Below are 27,099 nucleotides of genomic sequence, written 5' to 3'. Positions count from 1 at the left end.
TCTTGCAGTCAAACGTGGGTTTTGAATTGCTTTTCTCACAATCCTGCGAGCTGTTCTGTCTGATATTTTTCTTGGTCTTCCAGATCTTGCTTTAACTTCCACTGTTCCTGATGACTGCCGTTTTCTTAATTACATTCCGAACAGAGGATATTGACATCTGAAAACACTTTGCTATCTTCTTATAGCCTTCTCCAGCTTTGTGAGCGTCAACTATTTTCAGTTTCAGTTTTCTACACAACTGCTTAGAAGAACCCATGGTGCTGATTGTTGGGGCAAGGTCAGATGAGTCTGGGCATTTAGGGCCAGATTCACAAAAGGGATACGACGGCGTATCTCCTGATACGCCGTTGTATCTCTGTTTCTATCTATGCGACTGATTCATAGAATCAGTTACGCATAGATATCCATAAGATCCGACAGGTGTAATTGTTTTACACTGTCGGATCTTAGGATGCAGTACCGCGGCCGCCGCTGGGGGGAGTTTGCGTCGTAAACCAGCGTCGGGTATGCAAATTAGGAGTTGCGGCGATCCACGGAGGATTTTCACGTTCGCTACGTCGCCGCTAGTCTAGTTTCCCGTCGCAAAGTTAGTCGTCGTTTTGGGTGCCCTAACTTTAGTCAGCAATCGTATTGCTGTCTAAAGTATGGCCGTCATTCCCGCGTCGAAATTTAAAATTTAACGTCGTTTGCGTAACACGTCTGGGAATACGGAAGTACGCTACGCGCGTCGCCGTTCGAAAAAATGACGTCACGGCGCGCAAAGCACGACGGGAATTGCGAAACTGAGCATGCGCAGTAGGTCCGGCACAGGAGCGCGCCTAATTTAAATGGCACACGCTGCCAGCGTAGTTTTCATCGCAAGTGCTTTGTGAATCAGGCACTTGCGATGAAAACTTGCGGCGGTGTAACGTATCTACGACACGTTACGCCGCCGCTCACCTACGTGAATCTGGCCCTTAAAACCTTTGAGATTGACATCACCTGGTCTTCCCAGACGATGATTGAGAACAATCCATGACACTGGCAGGTCTCAGCTTTGCAAAGGGGGCAGTGCATGCTATAAATTCTGCAGGGTGCCCAAACTTTTGCAGACACCATTTTTTTGCTTTCTGTCATTTTGAAAGTGTAAATGATGGAAATAAAATCTAACTTTTTTTGACAGATTATAAGAATGTCTAATCTGTAATTGGATGCCTTTTGGAGATTTTTCCATCTTTTCTTGGCTTCGTTATGCACATTAATACAAATTTTTACCTGGGATGCCCAAACTTTCGATCCCCACTGTATTAGACAAATATAAAATGATGCATTTTGTTTTCCATTTTAGCATCACACCTAAAATATAAGTATATGACCTACTAAATTTATAGGCAATATACATTTTCTGTTACAGCAACATCCTGCAACTATCAAATTCCTTTGATGCACCAGAAGGGGTTATAAGCGTAGATAACTATAATGAAACACTCTACTATTACAATCAAACACATCCAGACGTGATTGCATCTCTTAATCTTCCAACATGTGATTTAGACAAAATTTTGTCTGAGGTAAGTTTTCTTCTCATGCAAACTGATTAAATAAGCAAAATATCCATAAATGTTGACTTTTGATTCAGATTTTTAACCCTCTAATAACATTGTATAAATATGGCCTCGTATTGAGGTAGTTATAACGGAATTATGGTTGAGGCTACAACCATGATTTTTCCACCTGGCAATTCTCTTTCATGTAAGAAAACTGCTGGATCACTTTTACAGTAGGTGGAGGAGGGTGCCCTCCTCCCACCACCACCTTTACCAAGCTCTCCTGTTCTATCAGGGAGCCTGGTACTGATGTGACCGCTTCAGTCAATTTCACTGAGAAGAGGGGCAGCATTGAAAGTTCTTCTTCTGTGAGGTCAGAAACTGCAAACGGGATTTTGTCACTTCCGCTTTCAATTTGCTTGTTGAAAGGCCATTACCGGCTTGTACAGCATCTGATATTTAAAAGCACAACTTTGGAGTGCCAGTTGGGCTATTAATTATTATTTTGTTCTTTCTAGGAGGAGGAGTAAATATTGTTTGGACTTTTACATGTTAATCTATCAGCAATTTCTATGTACTTCTTTTTTAATTTAAATAATGCAAATATATAAAAAAAAGTCAAAGTTTCTATTCTAATCTCTGCTATCTCTTAACCCTAGCCCTAAAGCCTCGTACACACGATCAGTCCCTCCGCTGAAAACGGTCTGAAGGACAGTTGTCCTAGGTTAACCTATGAAGCTGACTGATGCACCATAGGTTAAATAACCGATCGTGTCAGAACGCCGTGACGTAAAACACAACGACGTGCTGAAAAAAACAACGTTCAATGCTTCCAAGCATGCGTCGACTTGATTTTGAGCATGCGCGGGTTTTTAACCGATGGTTTTGCATACTAACGGTCGGTTTTGACCTATCGGTTACCATCCATAGGTTAAATTTTAAAGCAAGTTGCCATTTTTTTAACCTAAGGTTAAATAACCTATGGGTCTTACACACGATCAGTTTGGACTGATGAAAACGGTCCTTCAGACCGTTTTAATCGGTTTAACCTATCGTGTGTACGAGCCTTAACACGTAGATTTACACCAATTTAGCTTAATCCTTAAATAACCCCTATTCTGTGGCATACCCACCTCATCTTGTGCTGATAGAAAGCAGTCCCTTGCCATAATCATACTGCACCAAAATCTTGGCACCAGAAAAAAAAAATGTGTTTTGGATACAAAGGTAATTGTGTTAGTTCTTTGTTGTAGGTATTTCAATTGCTATAATAAACATCACTATAATCACTTTTTCTACATTTACAGGGTGTGGAAGGAACAGGACTGGCATTTATTGTGTTCACTGAAGCTATAACAAAGATGCCAGTGTCTCCCCTTTGGTCTGTTCTGTTTTTCATCATGCTGTTTTGCTTAGGCCTGTCTTCAATGTTTGGAAATATGGAAGGCGTGTTGGTACCATTAATGGATCTTAAGATAGTACCAAAATCATGGCCAAAAGAAGCTGTGACAGGTAAGCTGAAATATTAGTAAGCTGGAAATCATGTCATTTTGAAATACACACTGGTCCATATAATAATAATAATAATGATAATACCATAGAAATAATGAACAGAAAAGGTGTAAAAAGGCAACTAAACTATCTATTATTCTTTTCTGTAATATACTGTACATACTGTGTATAAATATATATATATAAATATATATATATATATATATAAAATTAATGTTTGCTTTTGGGATTAATACCGCTTTGCGTTATAGACACACTAAATAACACATCTTTTGTTTATTGTTGTTTTTGTTTATTTTGTTTGTTGTCCTAATGAAAAACAATGGGCCAGATTCAGGTAGAATCGGCTTACTCTGCGGCGGCGTAACGTATTACATTTACGTTACACCGCCTCAAGTTTTACGGGGAAGTGCTTGATTCACAAAGCACTTGCCTGTAAAGTTGCGGCGGCGTAGCGTAAATCCATCTAATTCAAATGGGGCGGGGACCATTTAAATTAGGCGCGTTCCCGCGCCAAACGTACTGCGCATGCTCCGTCCCTAAAATTTCCCGACGTGCATTGCGCTAAATGACATCGCAAAGGACGTCATTGGTTTCGACGTTAACGTAAATAGCGTCCAGCGCCATTCACGGACGACTTACGCAAACGACGTGAAATTTTAAATTTTGACGCGGGAACGACGGCCATACTTAACATTGGCTAGACCACCTAGGGGGCATGTTTATCTTTACGCCACGTATCTCTACGGAAACAACGTAAATTTACAGCGACCCGCAAAGCGTACATTCGTGAATCGGCGTAACTAGTCATTTGCATATTCTACGCCGACAGCAATGGAATCGCCACCTAGCGGCCGGCCTAGAATTGCAGCCTAAGATCCGACGGTGTAAGTCACTTACACCTGTCGGATCTTAGGGAGATCTATGCGTAACCTGATTCTATGAATCAGGCGCATAGATACGACAGTTGTATCTCAGTTGTATCGCCGTCGTATCTCTTTTATGAATCTGGCCCATTATATATATATATTGTTTTTCATAAGGATAACAAACAAAATAAACAAAAACAACAATAAACAAAAGATTTATTTCTCTCCTTTATTTTCATCTAGTAATCTGACCAGTAAGTCTGTTGTTTTTCAACAGAACAAGCTCTCCTGCAAATGTATCAATTTGTGTTCAAGAGTTGTGTATCAAGAGTGTTGAGACAAAAACTTCATCCCAAAAGGAACAAAATTGCAGCTGTAACTGCTTAAAAAGTGTGAGCTGGAATTTAGCTTCAATTAGTTAGTATATTTAAAGTGGAGGGTCACCCTCAAAACAATTTCTGACATCACACGGAGCCGCGCCATCCTACCGACAGAATGCCGGTGGTTTTTTTTTTTCTCAGCACATACCTCTTAATCACGGCAATCCCGCGGGAGTGGGCGTTCCCAAGCACTGCCTGTGATTGACAGGCTTCCGAACGGCGCATACTGCGCATCACAGGTTGCCGAAAAAACCCGAACGTCGGTGCGACTCTATACGGCGCCTGCGCACCAACGTTCGGGTTCTGTCGGCAACCTGTGACGCGCAGTATGCGCCCCGTTCGGAAGCCTGTCAATCACAGGCAGTGCTTGAGAACACCCACTCCCGCGGGATTGCCGTGAGGTCAAAATCGTGATTAAGAGGTATGTGCTGAGAAAAAAAAAAAACACTGGCATTCTGTCGGTAGGATGGCGCGGCTCCGTGTGATGTCAGAATTTTTTTTAAAGGGTGAACCTCCACTTTAAGTCTGCTAGTGCATCTAGCACTCCCCTCCCTAAAGACTGACAATACTAGAGCAGCCTTCCTCAACTTTTTCAACACAGAGGAACCATTGAAATAACTTTACAATCTAAGTAACCCCTATACTATATCTACAACTCATGATATATTAGTGTATGAGTCAGTAGGGAGAATTATCCTTGGGAAGAATCCCCCCTTACAGATAGCTAAAAAGATCATTAGTGTCAATGGAAACTTATCTGAGAGGCACTAATCACTCATTGCTCAAAGAACCCCGAGCAACCTCTGAAGGAGCATAAATGTTGTTATTCTTTCTCTCGTATGTGATTAGGTATTGTTTGCAAAGTGAAATTTCACCACTTTCACTAAGCTCTGGGGCAAATCCCCTTACATAGTGAACAACCCCAATACTTCACTGTTGGTTTAAGCTTGTGTTATGTTTTATTTTAGCTATTAATTAAAAAAATATTGTTAAACCAAGTATGAGGTATGCATACTTTTATTTTCCTACTTGGTCTTGTTACAAGTTGTGTTCAACTAAACTGCATACTGGCAAAAGGAAACAAAAATAGTTTTTTTCTCATGTCAATTTTATTATTTATGATTTATTTATTTGTTCTGCAGGTACAATATGTATCGTCTCATTTTTGATTGCTCTCATATTTGTCCTGAATTCTGGAAATTATTGGCTGGCATTGTTTGATGGATATGCTGGATCAATTCCTTTGCTGATAATTGCATTTTGTGAAATGGTTTCTGTCGTTTACATATATGGAATAGACAGGTATGTTTAGAATTGAATATAAACAGGTTTAATGTGTGTGTATATATATATATATATATATATATATATATATATATACACACACACACACGTTTATCTTTTTAGAATATAAATGTGATAACGTTTTTCTTTACTTTTATAAACAGACCTTCATCTTTATAATATTTTTTTGTTCCAATTTCTCTGTCAGTAGGGTTGAGAAATATAAATTGTAAATCAAAATAATAAGATAATAAGTTCCCCAAGGGAGTGGGCATCTGTTTTATACTTCTATTGGTAAAGTACTTTGGAGAATCCAATGATCATGAAAAAGAACACTGAATACCACATTTAATCATGACAATCCTCATATTTGTAAGTAGGAATGGGTTTGGATATTCAGAGGGTTATTTATGAAAGGCAAATCCACTTTGTACTACAATTGCAAACTACAAGTGCTTGAAATTGCACTTAAAGTGCACTTGGAAGTGCAGTCGCTGTAAATCTGAGGGGTAGATCTGAAATGAGGGGAAGCTCTGCTGATTAATTTTTCAATCATGTGCAAGCTAAAATTCAGTTTTTTATTTTCCTTGCATGTCCCCCTTGAATCTACAGCGACTGCACTTCCAAGTGCACTTTCAGTGCAATTTCAAGTGCACTTTGCACTTGTAGTTTGCACTTGTAGTGAAAAGTGGATTTGCCTTTAGTAAATAACCCCCTCAGGGTGGAAATCGTCATCTCAAAAGTCAAGCTAATGCCTGCCATGTTTCTTGAGTTAGTGTGTTGTTAGGGTTGCAATATTGTTACACGTTCTATCTTGCTACAAAGGCAACGTGTGCTTGGCATCTGTGAGCAGGGCCGCCATCAGGGAGGGACAACCCATATACTTGTAGGGGGTCTCGGCTTCCTGAGGTGCCCGGCCACCCCACAGGGATGGGAGAAGGCAGTGGAAGAGGAAGACCTCTTTTACAAGTAGGGGCTGTGTGTACAAGTGAAAGGAGGGTGCTGTTTGTGCACAGGGGAGGCCAGAGCTGTGTGACATTGCTAGACTGGAATATCTTGTTGCTTTATGGAAGTGTCTAGTTGCTATATGAAGAGGTCTCTTTGCTGGATTGGGTTGTCTTTTTGCTAAATGAGGATGTCTATTTGCTATTGTAAGATGCCTCTTTGCTATATGAGGATGTCTCTTTGCTGGATTGGGCTGTCTCTTTGCTATATGGAGATGTCACGTTACGATATCAAGATGTCTCTTTGCTGGATTGGGCTGTCTCTTTTCTATATTGGGGTGTCACGTTGCTATATGAAGATGTCTCTTTGCTGAATTGGAATGTCTCATTGCTATATGGGGATGTCTCTTTGATGGATTTGGCTGTCTCTTTGTCATATGGGGATGTCTTATTGCTATATGGAGATGTCTCTTTGATGGATTGGGCTGTCTCTTTGCTGGATGGGGCTGTCTCTTTGCAATATGTGAATGTCTCACTTGCTATATGGAGATGTCTCTTTGCTGGATTGGGATGTCTCTGTGTTATATGAGGATGTCTCTTTGATGGATTGGGCTGTCTCTTTGCCATATGATGATGTCTTGTTTCTATATGGAGATGTTGCTTTGCTGGATTGGGCTGTGTCTTTGCTATATGGAGATGCCCCTTTACTGGATTGGGCTGTGTCTTTGCCATATGGGGATGTATTGTTGATATATAGAGATGTCTCTTTGATGGATTGGGATGTCTCTGTTGGATTGGGCTGTCTATTTGCTATATGGAGATGTCTTTTTGCTATATGGGGATGTCTCTCTTTGCTATAGGGAGATGTCCCTTTGCTGGATTAGACTGTCTCTTTGCCATAGGGGGATGTCTTGTTGCTATATAGAGATGTCTCTTTGACGGATTGAAATGTCTCTGCTGGATTGGGCTGTCTCTTTGCTATATGAGGATGTCTCTTTTCTATATGGGGGTGTCTCTTTGCTATATGGAGATGTCTCTTTGCTGGATTAGGCTGTCTTTTTGCCATATGGAGATGTCTTGTTGCTATATGGAGATGTCTCTTTGCTGGATTGGGCTGTCTCTTTGCCATATTGGGATGTGACATTGCTATATGGAGATGTCTCTTTGCTGGATTGGGATTTCTCGTTGCTATATGGAGATGTCTCTTTGCTGGATTGGGCTGTCTCTTTGCTATATGGGGATGTCTCTTTGCTATATGGAGATGTATCTGCTTGATATGCTGTCTATTTGCCATATGGGGATGTCTTGTTGCTATATGGAGATGTCTCTTTGCTGGATTGGGATTTCTCATTGCTATATGGAGATGTCTCTTTGCTGAATTGAGCTGTCTCTGCTGTATTGGGTTGTCTCTTTGCCATATGAGGATATCTCATTGCTATATGGAGATGTTGCTTTGCTGGATTGGACTGTCTCTGTCATATGGGGATGTTTTGTTGCTATACGGAGATGTCTCTTTGCTGGATTGTGTTGTCTCTTTGCTATATGGTAATATCTCCTTGCTATACGGAGATGTCTCTTTTCTGGATTGGGATGTCTCTTTGTTATATATAGATGTCTCTTTGCTATATGAGGATGTCTCTTTGCTATATGGAGATGTCTCTTTGCTATATGGAGATGTCTTTGTTGGATTGGGCTGTCTCTTTGCTATATTGAGATGTCTCTTTGCTATAAAGAGTCTATCTTGTCATGGTGGCAGGTTGCATATTTTTTGGCCAAAATATAATTCCTTACTGTTAAATCTAGGAAGCACTGATGACTTGAATTACACTTTTCATTTTCACATATTACGTTTTAAGCGTGTTAAAAGGAAATTGGTGGCCCTGAAGGACTGCCATTGGACGGATTCGGTGGGATATAGGGAATATTGGCGGTCAGGCCTGGGGGGCGGGGGCAGTCCTTATGCTGTGTAAGTGGCCCCAACATTATTCATGGCTGCCCTGTCTGTGAGTGCTTTCTTTCTAATCTTTCTTTTTTCCTCTTTAATCTATGATAATATATATAATCTATTGTACAGCTCTTAAGTGAATTGAACAGCTGTCTACATAAGTTTGTCCTCTACAGAAACATTACAGTGTGAAATGAGAAAGGTAATAGCAAAAGTACAAAGAGACAAAGGACTGAAGAGTAGGGATTAGTGAATATGATTGGGTTCAGATCGTGGCCCATTTGTTGAAGCCATGGTAAATCTTGTAATTTGTGAAACTAAGTGGTTGTAAAGTTTCGATTTAAAAAAATAAAAATAACAAACATGTACTTACCTCCACTGTGCAGTTCATTTTGCACAGAGTGGCCCCAATCATCCAGTTCTGGAGTCCCACGGCGGCTGTCTCGGCTCCTCCCCGCAATAGCTAACCCCCTCTGGGAAGCTCTCTCCCGAGGGGGTTACCTTGCGCGCTCACTCCCGTGTGATACACTCAGCGTTCATAGCCACCGAGTGTATGACTCGGTCCCGCCCCCTGGTGCCTGCATCATTGGATTAGATTGACAGCAGCGTGAGCCAATGGCTGTAACTGCTATCAATCTATCCAATGAAGAGCCGAGGAAAAGCCCAGGAAAAGATCTAGCGTGTTTGCGATGCAGGACTTTCCAGGGCTCAGGTAAGTAAAACTGGGAAATTTCTCACCGCTCCAGGTGAGCCCCGTAGGCAATCAAGGGCTGTTGAACCACCAAGGTGCTGGCAATGCTGATGATAGCATAGAGAGAGAACGAAAACTGGATAGCCGCACTCCAAAATCACTTAAAAATAAGTTGTCTTTATTTTTCAACCGTACACACAGTCACTGCAACCAACAAAAAACAGTATGGCTGACGCGTTTCGCACATACATTTAGTGCTTAGTCATGGCTAAGCACTAAATGTAAGTGCGAAACGCGTCGGACATACTGTTTTTTGTTGGTTGCAGTGACTGTGTGTACGGTTGAAAAATAAAAATAAAGACAACTTATTTTTAAGTGATTTTGGAGTGCGGCTATCCAGTTTTCGTTCTTCTATTTGCTAAGTAAAACGGGGTCGGTAAATTTCAGATGCGTTAAGGTGAAAAAACACAAACCCTTACAACCCCTTTAATTCAAACCATTTAAGTTTATAGGGGGAAAATCTGTAAAATCAATTCTGGTCATTTTCAAGGTTAACAGGGAAGGAATTGTCAATCAAAGGGTAAAAGGGTATGGGGACCTGGGCACTGCCTTGGGGGACAAGTATCAATGCACAAAAAATGTAAATACCATTTAGCAGAGGGAGAGAGTCCTTTGTTATGCAACCTTGAGGGCACCATTGGAAAAGCACCAACCCTTTAATTACATATTTTCAACATGCGTCTATGTAGTGTTACAGAATAGCGACATTTCCACAAACGGCCACAGCGACTCTGTACTCTAGCATCACATAGCTTGCATTTGTAAAACATATTTTCTTCTACATTATTCCTCGGCTATAATTTTGCCACCTCATTCCCATTCATTGTAACCAAAAAAATATAATTTTTAGGTAGTTTTATTAGCAAAATCTAATTATTTATAACAGTGGTAACAGACATGAATAGACCAGTGGCAGTAGCACCCACAACAGATATAAAAAGCTATAGGAAAGTGTACACAAAAACAGCTTAAAGCGGGGGTTCACCCTCAGAGGGCACTTTTCCCCCTTAGATTCCTGCTCGTTATTACTAGGGGAATCGGCTATTTATTTTAAAATATGTGCAGTACTTACCCGTTTACGAGACGCATCCTCTCCGTCGCTTCCGGGTATGGGCTTCGGGAATGGGCGTTCCTTCTTGATTGACAGGCTTCCGAGAGGCTTCCGACGGTCGCATCCATCGCGTCACGATTTTCCGAAAGAAGCCGAACGTCGGTGCGCAGGCGCAGTATAGAGCCGCACCGACGTTCGGCTTCTTTCGGCTACGAGTGACGCGATGGATGCGACCGTCGGAAGCCTCTCGGAAGAATGTCAATCAATACCATACCCGGAAGCGACGGAAGAAGATGCAGCTCGAAAACGGGTAAGTACTGCTCATATTTTAATATAAATAGCCGATTCCCCTAGACCGAACGAGCAGGAAGCTAAGGGGAGATTTTTTTTTTTTTTTAAATGGGTGAACTCCCGCTTTAAGGCCACGTACACACGGTCGTTCCAAACCGATGAGAATGGTCCGACAGGCCATTTCCATTGGTTCCTCGCTGAAGTGGCCTGATGATCTGATGTGCGTACACACCATCGTTCCAAAAACCGATCGGGTCAGAACGCTGTGACGTCAAACACACGACGTGCTGAATAAAACGAAGTTCAATGCTTCCAAGCATGCATCGACTTGATTCTGAGCATGCGCGGGTTTTGAACGGATGCTTTCTGTACTAACCATCGGTTTGGACCGATCGGGCAGCTGGCCATCGGTTCGATTTTAAAGCATGTTTTATAATTTTGGACCGAAGGACAACAGACCGATGGCCTATACACACGGTCGGTTTGGACTGATGAAACTGAACCTCGGTCCATTCTCATCGGTTTTGTCCGACTGTGTGTACGCGGCCTTAGCCCTCAACATAGTACAAATTGGTCAGTGGAACAACAATTTCAAGTGTAACTAAAGGCAAAACTTTTTTTTTATTCTGACTAAAGTAAGGAGTGATTCATTTGTAACTTTAGAAGTTTATTGAAAACGTCACAGAAATACAAATCAGGACAAATAAGATGGCAATTACATTTCTTAACAACGTATAATTGTGTGTCTTTCCAGCAATGAGTGCAATAAAGGTTATTGAGCACAAAAATAAATTTACGGAAATACAATGTTTAAGATTAACTTTATCCAAACAAAGCTGTCAATCGTGTATAGACTTGTGAAACTAGTTTCCTTCTATATGTGATACAAAGACAAAAGAATAAGGAGTGATTATAACCTCCATCAGTTTTTTTTTTGCCACCTGTGTGCCATTGGGCAGATTTCACTTGCCATCCCATAGCCAAAACAGGAAGTGAAAGGAAATCCCTCCGAAGTGATGGAATCCTGGTTTGTCACCAGAACGAATGTCCTCGTTGTAAGAGATCCTCTCTACAGTATTACTGTTCTGGTTTAACCCCAACACTTTTACTTTTGATGATAACAATAAACTGGGCAAATTTCCGTAATGGGGGTGCAGACAGCAATACAAACTGACAGGTGTTGTAATCCAACTCCACTCTATCCAAAACTAAAAATAAAAAAAAGTTTTGCCCTTAGTTACACATTTTAATAGTATAGTTTGTACAGTTTTTTTTGCACCGTACAACACAGCATTGTTTTGAAGGTTTATTAGAATGTCTAAACCGAGTGCAAGAAAACAATAATGTTATAGATGTTGTTGGTGGCCTGTTATTTGCTAAAACTGTATATATTGTATATGTTTTTTGCTTTCTTTTACAGGTTTAACGAAGACATTAAATTTATGATTGGTCATAAACCAAACATTTTTTGGCAAATTACATGGAGAGTTGTCAGTCCACTTATTATGTTAGCTATTTTTATTTTCTACTTTGTGATCAAAGTTTCAGAAAAGCTGGTCTACATTGTTTGGGATCCAGACTATGTAAGTACAATAAAGAGTTACACTGACATATATATCAATATAGTTAGAGTGGTTCTAAAGCCTAAATATTTTTGTTGCCTTTATGCACTCCTTTGCTGTGACAAACGTGCGTAGGGCAGTCTATTCAAGTGATTGGGCTACCCTGGGTATAACGCGGAAATAAGTGAGAATCCCTCACACAAAATTGCGAGCGGGAATGCAAGTTTCTGCTATACTCGATATGAATGGGGCCTTAGAGATGAGTGAATAATAAAAAAAATCTAATTTGTCTGTTGCTCTGCTCTTTGAGCTCTTTCAGTGCAGCACAGGGTATTCCTGCTAAAGAATATTCTCTGCCTTTTGATAGGCCCTTTTGACAACTAGCCAAAAACCATTCCTGTTTTGGAGGTCGTCTCATTGTTGCCCATCTAGTGCAACTGTTGTTAATTTCAATTAACAGCAAAGCAGCTGAAACTGATTAACAACCTCCTCTGTATACACCCCTCTCCCTCTGCTACTTAACTGACCAGATCAATATCCCAGGAGTTCTGATTCAAAAGTGTTCCTTTAATTCTTTTGACCAGTGTAGTAGCCCATTCATTTGAATAAGCTGCCCTATGCACAACAAAAACGTTCTACTGTTGGCCATGTTTGAGCTTGTATTGCAATTTTATGGCACCGCAAGAATGATGCATTTTTTTCACAAGATCTGGAAATGGGTACAAAATTGCGTGTTTCTGTGTGTGTTCCTGGAACATGCAGATTTGAATACAGCCTAAGCAAATTGAGAAAAAAAGTAATAAAAAGGAGAAAGGCATACAATTGGAAAAATAAAAAAACACAGCAGCAAATATAACTAAAAACAAAAGAAAAGCTAAACGTGTAACTTGACGTGAGACTTAGGCCCCATACACACGAGAGGATTTATCCGCGAATACGGTCCAGCGGACCGTTTGCACGGATAAATCCTCTCGAGGATTTCAGCGGATTTCTCTGCGATGGAGTGTACTCACCATCGCATTGAAATCCGCGCTGAAATCCTCTGGCGATGACAAGTCGCGCCGTCGCCGCGATTATGACGCGGCGACGTGCGCGACGCTGTCATATAAGGAATTCCACGCATGCGTCGATTCATTACGACGCATGCGGGGATTCCCTTCGGACGGATGGATCCGGTGAGTCTATACAGACCAGCGGATCCATCCGTTGGGATGGATTCCAGCAGATAGATTTGTTTAGCATGTCAGCGAATATTCGATCTGCTGGAATCCATCCCAGGGGAGAAATATCCGCGGAAACAGATGCGCTGGAGTGTACACACCATAGGATCTATCCGCTGAAACCCATTCGCTGGGATTTTTCAGCGGATGGATTCTATCGTGTGTATGGGGCCTAAGGCTGTCCATTTGTAAAATATACTATTTTGTTTGTAACAGTATTGATACTTTTTTACACAGTTGACATATATACTGTATATTAGCTGTATTTTGTAGTACAAGGTTATGAAAAAAGCAGACATAGATGGTCATCTGCATCCTTGCCTAAACTTTGTGATAGATTAAAAAATTTTGAGAATCACTCATATAAAGAGTATGAAATATACTGAAGTCATTCAGAAAATTGAAATAAAATTAGGCATATATCTTACATTTCTATAATCTCACATGCGGCATGAAATCAAGATTATGATATTTTCTAAATATGTGCCATCTTACTACCTTTATCATGACCAATTTCAAAGCAACTGTCAGTCCCGTAACAACTCTGTTTTAAAAACGTTACTTAAAATCTATTTGGATTTAAAGGGTTAGTTCACCTTTACCATAACACTGCCTGTGCAGGTAAGGGCACTTATAAATAAAAACAAACTGTGCAGCTTTGACTGAAATTGGGTAGGTCCCTTGCTATAGGTGTAGGCCCTTTACATACTTCCCGAAGCCTGGCCGAAAAAACTCCCATACATGGCATCATCCCACCCTGCCTTGTTGCTATGATGTTGCTAAGACACTCCCATCCATTTATGCTGACCTCCACTATCGTAGGAACAAGACTCAAACCCAGAGATAGTGTGGTCCACTATCTTCTCCATTGCAGCATCCTTGAGCTCAGAGGTATGGCGAAAAAGGAGAAAGAGTGCATGCAAGAGGGTTTAAATCTACTGGGAGTGCTTTAGCAATGTCCTAGCAACAAGGCAGGATAGGATGATGCCATCTCTTGGAATTTTTCAACCAGGTAGGTACCTTAATGGCCTACACCAGGGATATGCCATTAGCGGACTCCAGCTGTTGCAAAACTACAAGTCCCATCATGCCTCTGCCTTCGGGTGTCATGCTTGTGGCTGTCAGAGTCTTGCTATGCCTCATGGGACTTGTAGTTCTGCAACACCTGGAGGTCCGCTAATTGCATATCCCTGGCCTACACCTATAGCAAGGGCATTATATAACTTTGGTTACAGCAGTTTGTTTTTATCTACAGGCCCCCCTTACCACATAGACAGACAGTTTTTTGGTAAATTCAATATATACATTCTAGGTGCATCAAAACAAAAGGCTTTTCAAGTTTTACAGTTCATTTTTTTTTCTAAAGCTGTCACAGCCACAGTAGAATAAACTGTTTCTTGGCAGTAGCTGCAGAGTTGGACACTTGCTCTCAGTGTGAAAACAGTTTGCATGCGCCCCACGCACCCCCTGCAGGGCACGCGCTGAGATCACGAGTCACCGATCACCGAGTCACTGAGACTGGGGTGATCATGGATCCGAGTAAGGGGCCCCTTACCACGTGATCAGCTGTTAGTCAATGTCACCTACCAGTGCTGATCAGTGCCCATCATTGCCACCCATCAGTGCCCATCACTGCCACCTATCAGTGCCACCTATCAATGCCACCTATTAGTGCCAATTCTCAGTGCCCACCAGTGCCACCTATCAATGCCCTTCAGTGTCACCCATCAGTGCCACTTCTCAGTGCCCATTAATGCCACCTCGCAGTGCCCACCAGTGCTGCCTTTTCGGTGTCCATCAGTGCAGCCCATCGGTGCCCATCAGTGCAGTCCATCAGTCCCACCTTTCGGTGCCCATCAGTCCAGCATCATGAGCGAGCGTACATCAATGAAGGAGAAAAAATACCCGTTTGCAAAATTTTACAACAAAATATAAAACGATTTTGGATTTTTTTTTGGATTCTGACTTTATAAATATAAAAACCGCAGAGGTGATCAAATACCACCAAAAGAAAGCTCTATTAGTGGGGAAAATTATAAAAATTTCATTTGGGTGCAGTGTTGTATGACCGCGCAGTTGTCATTCAAAGAGTGAGAGCGCTGAAAGCTGACAATTGGTCTGGGCAGGAGGGGGGTTTAAGTTCCCAGTAAGCAAGTGGTTAAGATAACACCTTATATTTTGATGCACGTGGAATGCATTTGGCAGATTCAACGTGAGGGTTCAATTGGATTTCCAGTATTTTTTTTTCTGCAGCATTTTCCCCTTTTAACCATGTAGGATTAAGAAGTTATTGTATGCATGTACATGAATATGTACTTAACATTTCTTATGTGTATCACTTACAGAGTGAATTTCCTAAGTCAAAAGAAGTACTTCATCCAGACTGGGTTTATGCCATTGTTGTTATTCTTGCTGGAGTTCCAAGTGCAGTAATACCTGGTTATGCAATTTACAAGGTTATTCGAAACTGTTTTACAAAGGATGATGACCAAAGAGAAATTATAAATGCTACATCTCTTGCATCTATCAATGGTGATACTAAAAAACTATAAAGTTTACATGCAAAATACTTTGTAAAAGACATTCCGTTTTGAATCATACTTGTATGTTTCTGTAATTGAAAAATGTGAAGGAAAGTGAAGAACTGATATCAACAAAACATCTCAAAGAAGAGTTTCAGTGAACATTGTAGATAACAGAATGACGATTCTGTGTTCATGTGCTGGATAAACACCATCATGTTTCTTTTACAAATATTAAAAACACTGTTTTGTATTCAGGATTATTCTGATTGCTCTGATATTCTACATTTTAAGACTCTAACTAATTGTAAAGTGTACTACTCGAAGTAGAATACATAGAAATGTACATTGTTTGATTATTATATAAATATAAATAAACCAAACTCTTTTAGTGCAGTACCAAGAAAAATATGCAGGATGCCATTGCTGACCTTTCTCCTGAAAAAGATAGTTGCCTGGGGGCTACACTGATCCACTTAGTTCAAATATTTGATTCAATGACCCTGATAAAGTATACAGGGCAAGAGTTTTGACATCCCTGGATACATGTTTATTCTGGGCAAGTCACTAAAATGCTACAAGTACAGTAAATGACTCATGAGTCATACTTATGACAGTTTTTTTTTTAAGAGAGCTGTAATGAAGAATTTCCAATGCTGGTTTGCTTAACTTTGCATACTGAGGTTCGCCAAAAAGGGAGGCTTCATTAATGGAAGGGTTCAATTGGATTTCCAGTATTTTGCCTTTTATCTCATTAGGCATATCATGGAAGATTGTGATTTTTTTTATAAACAACTCAGGGTGCATGCCAGGTTAAATATGTGTGCTTAGACTAGTCTGGTTTTATTTCATGGACATTACCTTGCCAGGGTTTAGACTTTTTATTACTTCTATGTGGCACCTATTTAGTTGCAAACAACCACCTCTTACAACCACCTTCCCTTCCCAGAACTTGATAGTCTCTGTGTTCTCTCTCATTGACCACGGCCAAAACCAAAAGGTGTGGTTCCAATTTTGAAAAAGAATAATCAAGCCAGACTTCATGTCTGAGCATGAATTACTGAAACAATTGTGTTGTTGTGGTTTAGGTTTCTGAAAAAATGTGCAGCCTTCCATGGTTCAGATTATTAGAACTGAAAGTCTCATTACAGTCAATAGGAATCTTAACCAGACTCCACACAACTATATTAAAGTGTATGTAAAACCTAACAATTACCTTCTCTTATTTGCTCCCTTTTGTCCTGTTATACCATTGAATGTGTTTTGTTTTATCTGTTCAATTAGTGCAATAAAAACATTGTTGATCCCATCAGTATTCTTGTGAACTGACACCTTCATGTGCTCTTTGCCTATGCTTCATTTTTTTTTTTTTTTTTCAGTTAGCATTGTTCCTAACTCTCTCTGTTGACTACTAAACCCCCCTCTCATGTTATAGCAAAAAAAGTTTTGTAAACCCTTTTATCCTAAGGTGACTAGTGTTGTCACCCTAATGCTGGCCATGCACTATACGAAAAATCAGCCAATAGTTTGGCCATTTAGACAGTTCGTTTTTCAGCCAGTTAATGGGCACAAATCAGTTATTGGTTGGGGCGTTTTTGAGCCGAAAAAAGGAAGGACAAGTTTGAAAATTTTCTGCCGAACCATAACCATAAATTGAAAGGTTAATGTGTTTCCCGTCCAAACTGTTTGCACTAGGTATATGTGAAAAAACAAACATAAAATTGATTAATTTATGTCCATTGAACAATTTATCAGTCATTACACGATGGCACTATTGTTTGCTCTCGTAGACTAATGTTTGTTTTTCGAAAATGGGGTTGAACAATTTTTCGTATAGTGTATGGCCAGCATAAGACACAATGGGGGATTACATAAACTAAACTAAAAACATGAACACACAGAATTTGGTGCAGCTGTGCATAGTAACCAATCAACTTCTAACTTCAGCTTGTTCAATTAAGTTTTACAAATAAAACCTTGAAGCTGAATGGTTTCTCTGCAGAGCTGCACCAGATTCTGTGTGCTTCAGTTTTAGTAAATAACCCCCACAGTATGTTACTGAAAGGAGTACTGGGTAAAAATAAAATAAAAAACCTAAAAGAGAAAACGAATACACCCCCACATCTAAGGACTGGTAAGCTACAATATATACAATTTTTATTCTTGGGTTTACATATGCCTTATAGATTCAAAAAAGAATACAAAGATGTCCAGAATGTTTTGGCAAGCTCCTGGCATCCATGCCCAATGAGATAATGAGGCCAATTTTTTTTTTTTAAAAGGGCAATTAGAAAAAGCAGCAGCAGCTTTTAGCTAAAGTCTGATAATATGTTAATCTTTCTGGATAGGTCGGCATAAATGCAAAAATAGCACTAGAGTCACTTATTGCAAAAACTTGAAAACTTGGGAAAAAAATGCTTTTTATAAAGTTGCAACACCCTATTTTGTAGCCAGTCTCTTCTGGTAATAAGTGGGGGCCCACAGGAAGCTTCAAGGGGCCACCATTAATGTAGAGCCCCCACATGGACCTCTTGACACCTGGAGAATGGTTGGGGGCCACACACTATCTAAGGTTCACACTGCATCTCCGAGGCCCAGCCAGGGGTGGAAGCAGTGTGTGGGCCCTTGCATGCCACTATGGCTCCTTGTGACGAGTCCCAATACAAGTATCTATTGGAACAGCTGAATATTACCTTTAAGGACTTTTGTATACCTCAGCAGAGGCTACTTCATCACCTTTTGGAGAAACACTTGTTGGTGCAGACCACCATTCTTGGGGACTACAAGTTGATTAAAGCCATCGACCACCCATTTCATACAGGGGAATACACAGCCCAACCGAGAGCAGTTTTGCCACATTCCCCCAGCGTTGTGCCAAGAAGTCAAGGAACTGCTTCACATTATAAGGTGGGGTGATCCAGGAAAGTCACGGCCCCTGGGCAGCTCCCGTTGTGCTGGTGCACAAATAAGATAGCAGTCTGCAGTTCTGTGTGGGCTATCACAAACTTAACACATGTACCCACATGAGCATCTACCAAATTCCTTAGCTTGAGAAATCTCTCATGGCACTTGGATGAGCCAGACTCCTCTCCACTTTAGACCTGACCTGACCAAATGAATATTTGCTTTCTTAACACTAAACCACCTCTACTCCAATCAGGTGCTCGGAGTTGTTACCTGTCCTGTACCTGATTGGCTGAAACGACAGGCACTGTGATTGGACACCTATCAGGAGGAGAGGCATGGAGGACACTGCTCAGAGGACACCGCTGGTATGGTTCAGTAGGGGGGGTTCTCGCTGCCCCCCATCCTGTCCTCCAGGCTGCATGCTTGGATAAGGGTCTGGTATGGATTTTGGGGGGGACCCCACGACATTTTTTTTTGGCATGTAGTTCTGCTTAAAATCCATACCAGACACAAAGGGCCTGGTATGTACTGGGGGGGGGCATGCCAATTTTTGTCTTGATTTTTCATCTATATTGCCAGGAGCCGCCAATACATTACAGCCGCAAGCAAGTTTGAATTACATTTTTTCCTTTAGAATTGTAATTTTGCTGCGGCACTGTTCTACACATCACACAGATGTGCCATTTTACAGGCAGACTAACGCATGATATTTAAAGGAATATATAATTTTTATTGTTTCACCATAAGCATTATTAAAATCACTGCTCCTGAAAAAACTGTCATTTTGAAAAACTTTTTTTTTGCATTGATACATGTCCCCTAGGGCAGTACCTAGGTCCCCATATTCTTTTTATGTCAATAAATTACCATGTACCATAGACTTTAATAATGTTCGCATGTTCGCTCAAACTTTTTGCCTGTTCGCATGTTCTGGTGGGAACCGAACCGGGGGGGGGGGGGGGTTGCTTGGCTCATCCCTAGTGTTAAAACAGGAATAGAAATGTACTGAATGTGAAATGTAAAAACATAAACGTGTGAGATATATAGAATGCCACACCACTGAATGTTACATGTTTAGGCATTTAACGATGGATGGGTTAATGGATTAGTAGTGTTTACTTAAGGCAACAAATTCACGAATACCCTTAAATATCTGTTAGAGATTAACTTTCTTTGTAGTTTCCTGTAAATGAAAAAAGAAAGTAATTATAAAATCAGAAACCTCATCCTTTTCATACCAATTGTTTTTTTAAAAGGTATCTGCAAATGTGCATATTAATGCTGGTGTAACTGAATACATTATTTTCCTGGGTGTTTAAAAAGACGATTTCTTTGAGCCTACTGAGAAGAGGAACACAGATACGGCCATGTCAAGTAAGGAACTTACAAAGGTCCCAAATGAACAGGAAAGACCAAAGTGGGATAATAAAATCCAGTATCTTTTGACATGTATTGGATTTGCAGTGGGCTTGGGAAACGTATGGAGATTTCCATATTTATGCCAAACATATGGAGGAGGTAAGCACATTTGAAAAAGATTAAGCTTAGAATTTCCAAAAACGTAATTTTATAACCGGTGGGACAGAGGATTTGTAATCCTGTCTGACCAGAATGTTTTTTTATGTTGTAAATTCATTATTTTAGAACCAATTAATTATTTTCATAATAGTCTGATGTAATTACATATCTTTTTTATCATTTTAACATTGTAGTATTAAGACTATGAATGCCTTTACTATAAAATGTAACTACAAGCAAAAAACTTTTAAAAACATAGCGGAGAAAGATTAGAACACCTGTCAGGTTTTTATCTCTGTCCATGTCCTCATTTGAGAGATTCACTCTATTTATTTGTACTGTTTATCATTGTCAGTGAGAGTGAAAGTGAAAAAATCCCAAATTTTGGGTTGGCCCCAGAACAGTAATAGAGGGGAAGTCTTCCTAAAGGTATACTAGTTCTGGTGACCCTGGTAACAATGAAGAATTGCCTCACTTTGGAGAGATTTCCTGTTTTGGCTATGGGACAGGGAGTTAAGGGAAATCTTCCCAATGGGACACAGATTGAAAAAAAAACTGTGAGTTTTAGGTTAAACCGAGGACAACGGTCTGATGGACCGTTTTCATCAGTCAAAACCGATCGTGTGTGGGCCCCATAGGTTATTTAACCATTGGTTAAAAAAAAAGCCAACTTGCTTTAAATTTAACCGATGGATTCCTAACCGATAGGACAAAACCGATCGTTAGTAGGCACGACCATCGGTTAAAAATCCATGCATGCTCAGAATCAAGTCAACGCATGCTTGGAAGCATTGAACTTATTTTTTTTCAGCACGTCATTGTGTTTTACGTCACCGCGTTCTGACACGATCGTTTTTTTAACCGATGGTGTGTAGGCGCGACGAACCATCAGTCAGCTTCATCAGTTGACTGATGAAAACAAGCCATCGGTCCGTTCTCATCAGATGGACCGATCGTGTACGCGGCATAACCCTCCCTTGCTCTATCCAAAATGAAAAAAATAAAATAAATTGTCTTTAGTTCTACTTCAAATTTACAGACTTTAATTTGGAAGTAAAAAAAAAAAAAAAAAAGAAATCCCTATTCTGAAATTCTTTATAGTGTATCTACATAATAAGTACAGTCCCAGAAACAGAAAATTGCTTTCCTGAATACTGAAGGTTCTCCGGTCTGGTCACACAATCTCCCCAGCAGCTGGCTTCAGTGAAGAGGAGAGATTGTCAACAATGGCTGCAATGCCTCTGCGGTGATGTCATCCATAGGCTTACTATGGGGCATCCTTTGCCAGCTGTCCCTGCTCTAAACTGAAGGGGTTGATCATGTGACTGGACTAGAGTGCCCTCAGAATGTGTAGGCATAGACATCTTTCCTTTATAGGATTTCGTTAGAATAGGCTTAGAATGGGTGTGGGAGAAGGCTTTAGCTTAGAAAGTATTTGACTAGACTTCTACATATTATGTTATAATAACTGTAGTGAGATGCTTACAGGCTTAAAGTTTTGTTAACCCCCAAAAAATAATTCAGATCCTGGTCCCTTAAAGCAGCTTAAACAGCACAGTGCTTGTGCACTTAATCTGCCCCCCTCTAAACTGTAAAACTGCTGAGCCCTGACTACCTTGGTCAGAGTTTGTCCCTCCATCATCTGCAGCCTGCTCTCAGCTCTCCTCTCCCCCCACACCCCCTCCCTCCCTGCTTGTCAGCTCTGTGTCTGCCCCCCCCCCCCCCCGCCGCTATTGTTAAAAATGAAAAACTTTCAATGGTCACTGCCAGCCCATCTATTATAGACAGGCATACCACACTGTATAAGTATCTATTTAGAGTGATCTTCAGGCCGGTCACGTGACTCGCAGCCGCTTTAAATCTCCGATACAGGGATTCTGCAGGAGGGGCTGAGTGGCCATGTGACCTCCCCGGTTGACGTCAGAGGGAGATCTCGGCCCCTCCTGCAGAAGCCATGTATTGGAACTGTAAAGCGACCACAAGTCACATGACTGGCCTGAAGATCACTCTAAATAGGTATTTACAAGCCTCGTTTTTAGAAAAGACTTACATAGTGTGGTATGTCTGTCTATAATAGAGGGGCTGGCAGTGATTTTTAATTTAGATTTAACACACACTTTAAGCGTAGATAGTATTTGACTGGACTTAAAACTTAAGACCCATATTGTCTGCATGAAAGATATAGTTACTAAAAAGTATCTTGTATAGCAGCTCACTAGCCAGGGCTATCCCTAGATCATTTAATATAACATGCAAAGAATGCATTAGACAGTCCATTCCAGCACTAAGCATTCATTGCTACTCTACATTGTCCTTCTGGTTTTACCCAACTCCTTGCAGAATACTGGACACATGGGGCCAGATCCACAAAGAAGTTACGTCGGCGTATCTATTGATACGCCGCGTAACTTCTAGGATGCGCCGGCGTATCTTTTTTCTGGATCCAGAAAGCAAGATACGCTGGATTTTTGCTTAGATACGACTGACGTAAGTCTCTTACGCCGTTGTATCTCAGTTACATATTTACGCTGGCCGCTAGGTGTCGCTTCCGTAGATTTACGCGCAGAATGTGCAAATTAGGTAGATGCGCCAATTCACAAACGTACGTGCGCCCGGCGTATCTATATGCGTCGTTTGCGTAAGGCGTCGGACCGGCCTAAAGTTATCCCTGCTATAGTCGTTTGCGTAAAACGTTCGCGAATAGGGCTTTGCGCAAGTTACGTTCACGTCGTCTAGGCATTGAGCGGCCGTAATTAAATTTAAAAATTCGACGTGATACTGAGCATCCGTGAGCATGCGCCGTTCGAAAAAAACGTTATTTACGTGGGGTCATGCTTAGTTTACATAAAACACGCCCCCCTGTTCCTCATTTGATTTAGGCGCGCTTACTCCGGCACATTTACGCTACGCCGCCGTAACTTTAGACGCAAGTGCTTTGTTAATACAGAACTTGCCTCTCTAAGTTGCGGCGGCGTAGCGTAACTACGATACGCTACGCCCGCTTATATTTACGCCTATCTACGTGAATCTGGGCCATGGTGCTTGATGCTGCACCCAATGACAATGAAGTCCTAGGCCCTAGTCCACTAGACCCTAGTGGAAATCCAGCCCTGCTGAGTCCACCATCAGGGAAAAGAACCCACTCCAGGTGTCTAGGTCACAAAAAAAATCTTCTCCTCAAATGATGATAATTCAATCCGGATGGCCGCACTCCAAGAACAATTTTTTTATTGGTTAAAAACCATACAGCAAAAGATGCAATCAACAGCTGACACATTTCACACCGTAACTACTGGTGCTTACTCATAGCTGATTGCATTTTTGCTGTATGGTTTATAACTGGAGTTGAGCGGACACCTGGATGTTTGGGTTCAATGGGTTCGGCCGAACTTCGAAAAAAAGTCCGGGTTTGGGACCCCAACTTGACCCCGAACCCGAACCCCATTGAAGTCAATGGGGACCAGAACTTTTGAGTACTAAAATGTCTCTAAAAAAGTAATGGAAAGGGCTAGAGGGCTGCAAATGGCAGCACAATGTTGGTAAGAGCATGGCAAGTACTCTGCAAACAAATGTGGATAGGGAAATAACTTAAAATAACATAAAATACACAAAAAATATATATATAATCTTGACCTAGGAGGACGAGGTCCATATGGAGTAGGAGGTTTAGGTGGCGGTGGATGTGGCAGTGTAGGTGGAAGCGGCGGTGGAGGAGGACGAGGTAGCCAACACAGGTTTTTGTTTTTAATTTATTTATTTTTTAAATTAGGGTACACCCCAAAAGAGTGAGAAAGATCAAAAATACAAGAATGGCTGGGTAAGGCCGGTATACGTGTCCATTCTGCACAAGGTACGGACAAGTCCTGTGGGATCCATGCCTGGTTCATTTTAATAAACGTGAGCTTGTCCACAGTGCCGGCCCAAGACATTGTGCTGCCTGGTACCAAGAATGAAATGCTGCCCCCCCCCAAAAAAAATTACGCCCACCAAAATGCCCCCACATCCATTATTTTATATCATGATAACTAAAATGGACCTATCATGGCTCTATACATGTATATAGGAGTATAAAAAAGACCTGTTATGGCTCTATTCATGCAATTAACCCCACAGTGGAGCCGAGAGCGGAACGGGAGGAGCGGTCAGGCAGAAATTAGCCCCAAAGTGGAGTGGAGAGTGGAGCTGGCAGAATGGGATGGCGTGCAGGCAGGAAATTTGCTGCCCCCCTGAAAGTGCTGCCTGGTACAATAGTACCATCGGGACCCATGGTAGGGCCGGCCCTGCTTGTCCACATTGGCTCTGGACAGGCGGCTGCGCTTGTCTGTGATAACGCCCCCTGCCGTGCTGAATACACGTTCAGATAATACACTGGCTTCAGGGTAGGCCAGCACCTCCAAGGCGTAAAGGGCAAGCTCAGGCCATGTGCCCAATTTGGAGACCCAGAAGTTTAAGGGGGCAGAGCTGTCATTCAGTACGTGTAGGCATGTGCACACATACTGCTCCAAATGTAGGATCTTGCCCTAAATGAGTGTTTTTTGAATAGCACAATAGAAGAACAGTATCTAAAGGGTGTATCTCACACGTACAGATATGCAGGAAACGCACCAAAAAAAATTATTTGCCCTAAATAATTTTTTTTGAATAGCACAATAGAAGAACAGTATCTAAAGTGTGTATCTCACACGTACAGATATGCAGGAAACACACCAAAAATTTTTTTTTTCCCTAAATGGGTGTTTTTTGAATAGCACAATAGAAGAACAGTATCTAAAGGGTTTATCTCACACGTACAGATATGGAGGAAACACTGCAAAATATATTTTTTTTCCTAAATGGGTGTTTTTTGAATAGCACAATAGAAGAACAGTATCTAAAGTGTGTATCTCACACGTACAGATATGGAGCAAACACTGCAAAATATAATTGTTTGCCCTAAATGGGTGTTTTTTGAATAGCACAATAGAAGAACAGTATCTAAAGGGTGTATCTCACACGTACAGATATGGTGGAAACACTGCAAAACATTTTTTTTTGCCCTAAATGGATGTTTTTTGAATAGCACAATAGAAGAACAGTATCTAAAGGGTGTATCTCACACGTACAGATATGGTGGAAACACTGAATTTTTTTTTTTTTTTTGCCCTAAATTGATGTTTTTTGAATAGCACAATAGAAAAAAAGTATTTAAAGGGTGTATCTCACAGTAACATATGCAGTGCTGGTGTAATTTGATTTCTGAAGCAGGACTGACTCCTATCTATTTATCTCCTAAAACCAACACCAGGAACCTTTCCCTAAAGTATACAAAGCAGAGTGACTTGCTGTGCTATGTAGATCGCTGAGTAATTTGATTTCTGAAGAAGGACAGAGTCTGACTCCTATCTAATTCTCTCCCTCAGAGCAGCAGCAGTGCCTGCCTTTCCCTACCCTAACTAAAGCAGAGTGACGTGCTGTTGTGCTATGTGCCTCTAGCTTATATAGAGGCTGGGTCACATGCTGCACTGGCCAATCACAGCCATGCCATTAGTAGGCATGGCTGTGATGACCTTTTCAGGTCACACGAGTTAAACAAATGTTGATTGGCTGCCCTGCAGTGCGCCATTACATTACCGAACCCGAACTTATAGTAAATTGTTCGGGTTCGGGTCCGGGTACCTAAAAACCAAAAGTCTGGTACGAACCCGAACTTTACAGTTCGGGTTCGCTCAACCCTATTTTTAACCAATAAAGAAATCTTTGTTGGACTGAGTCTACCATCACTCGGTTTTTATCAGGTATCAAAGTGTTTCCAAAGTCACAAAGTCAGGCGGCCCTTGTTTGGAGTAGTAAGACATCCAGTGGTCATCCTGAAATCTAGTATGTAATATGGTGCGCAATTGAGAGGCGGCACTTGACAATAAATTAGTGACAAGGATTTTTGGAGTTTCATAGTGTGAGTATGCGACTGGGACTGGAGGGTGTGTCTCAACTGCAAGAATTGGAAAAACCAGTGCCGTGGAATCGCAAATTCAGTACATATTTGTTCAAATTATTTAAGAGTATCATTATTATACAGTTGTGCAACAGATTTGATCCTTTTATTGTACCAAACTATGAAGCCTTCAAGATTATATAACTCCCCATATTTGGCATTCTTCCACAAGGGTGTACAGTGTAAGAACCCATCGATTTACATTATTCTTTTATCACTTCCTATTTTGAGCCAAGAATTGAAGGGAAATCTCCCTAATATAATGCAGACCACAAAAAAAAAAAAAAAAAAAAATCCTGACAAGGTTTATAACCTTCCCTTAATACAGTACAGTATATCCAAAATGGAAAAACATGTCTTTTGTTCTGGCATTAGGGAGAGACCTGCTCTCAGTTTGTGTTCTTGCCTTTTATTTTGGAAAGTTTTGAAAAGACCATCCCACCTGGGCTATCCTTTTCCCACTGATAGCAAAAGCTTAAGCAGTCAGTCTAGTATATACTGTGTATATATATATATATATATATACAGCCCTCAAAATTTCCACTCGCCTACTAGCATTTGGCGAGTGGATTTAAGCTGGGGGCGAGTGATGACAGGGCTGCATGACCAATATCCCTCCAATCTGTGCCTACACTTAGAGTCCCGATGAGATTGGCGGCCGAAGAGGAAAGGTGCATGCTCGGGAAAAGTAGTCTGGTGATCCGCGCACAGGCAGAGCAGCACATAGGTGCTCTCCTTACAATTCTCATTAAGCCATGGGACCTAACAGTATGACCTCTCTGAGCCTGCCCCCCTCCTCCGGGCCCCGACCAATGTAGCTGGAGAGCAGAAAGTAATGAGTGAGGT

At 41.1% G+C, this 27,099-nt stretch overlaps 2 protein-coding genes across 2 annotated transcripts in view; both read left to right on the top strand.

Moving 5' to 3' along the window:
• The window catches only part of SLC6A19 (solute carrier family 6 member 19), a 112,030-nt gene extending 94,860 nt beyond the window's left edge, over positions 1-17,170 (top strand). The window contains exons 8-12 of the mRNA XM_040353351.1: positions 1,394-1,550; positions 2,834-3,038; positions 5,430-5,589; positions 11,974-12,136; positions 15,681-17,170. Of these exons, the coding sequence (XP_040209285.1) occupies positions 1,394-1,550; positions 2,834-3,038; positions 5,430-5,589; positions 11,974-12,136; positions 15,681-15,887 (892 nt within the window). The 3' untranslated portion in view covers positions 15,888-17,170. The remainder of the gene's footprint in view (positions 1-1,393; positions 1,551-2,833; positions 3,039-5,429; positions 5,590-11,973; positions 12,137-15,680) is intronic.
• Positions 17,171-20,025: 2,855 nt separating this feature from the next.
• Positions 20,026-27,099, top strand: part of LOC120940468 (sodium-dependent neutral amino acid transporter B(0)AT3-like) — a 172,498-nt gene continuing 165,424 nt past the window's right edge. Inside the window, exon 1 of the mRNA XM_040353349.1 lies at positions 20,026-20,282. Within this exon, the coding sequence (XP_040209283.1) occupies positions 20,132-20,282 (151 nt within the window). The 5' untranslated portion in view covers positions 20,026-20,131. The remainder of the gene's footprint in view (positions 20,283-27,099) is intronic.

This window comes from Rana temporaria, chromosome 5 (genome assembly GCF_905171775.1).
Source record: "Rana temporaria chromosome 5, aRanTem1.1, whole genome shotgun sequence".
Taxonomy (NCBI): Eukaryota; Metazoa; Chordata; class Amphibia; order Anura; family Ranidae; genus Rana; species Rana temporaria.
Note: the sequence above shows the minus strand (reverse complement) of the source record. Positions and strands in the feature narration are given on the sequence as shown.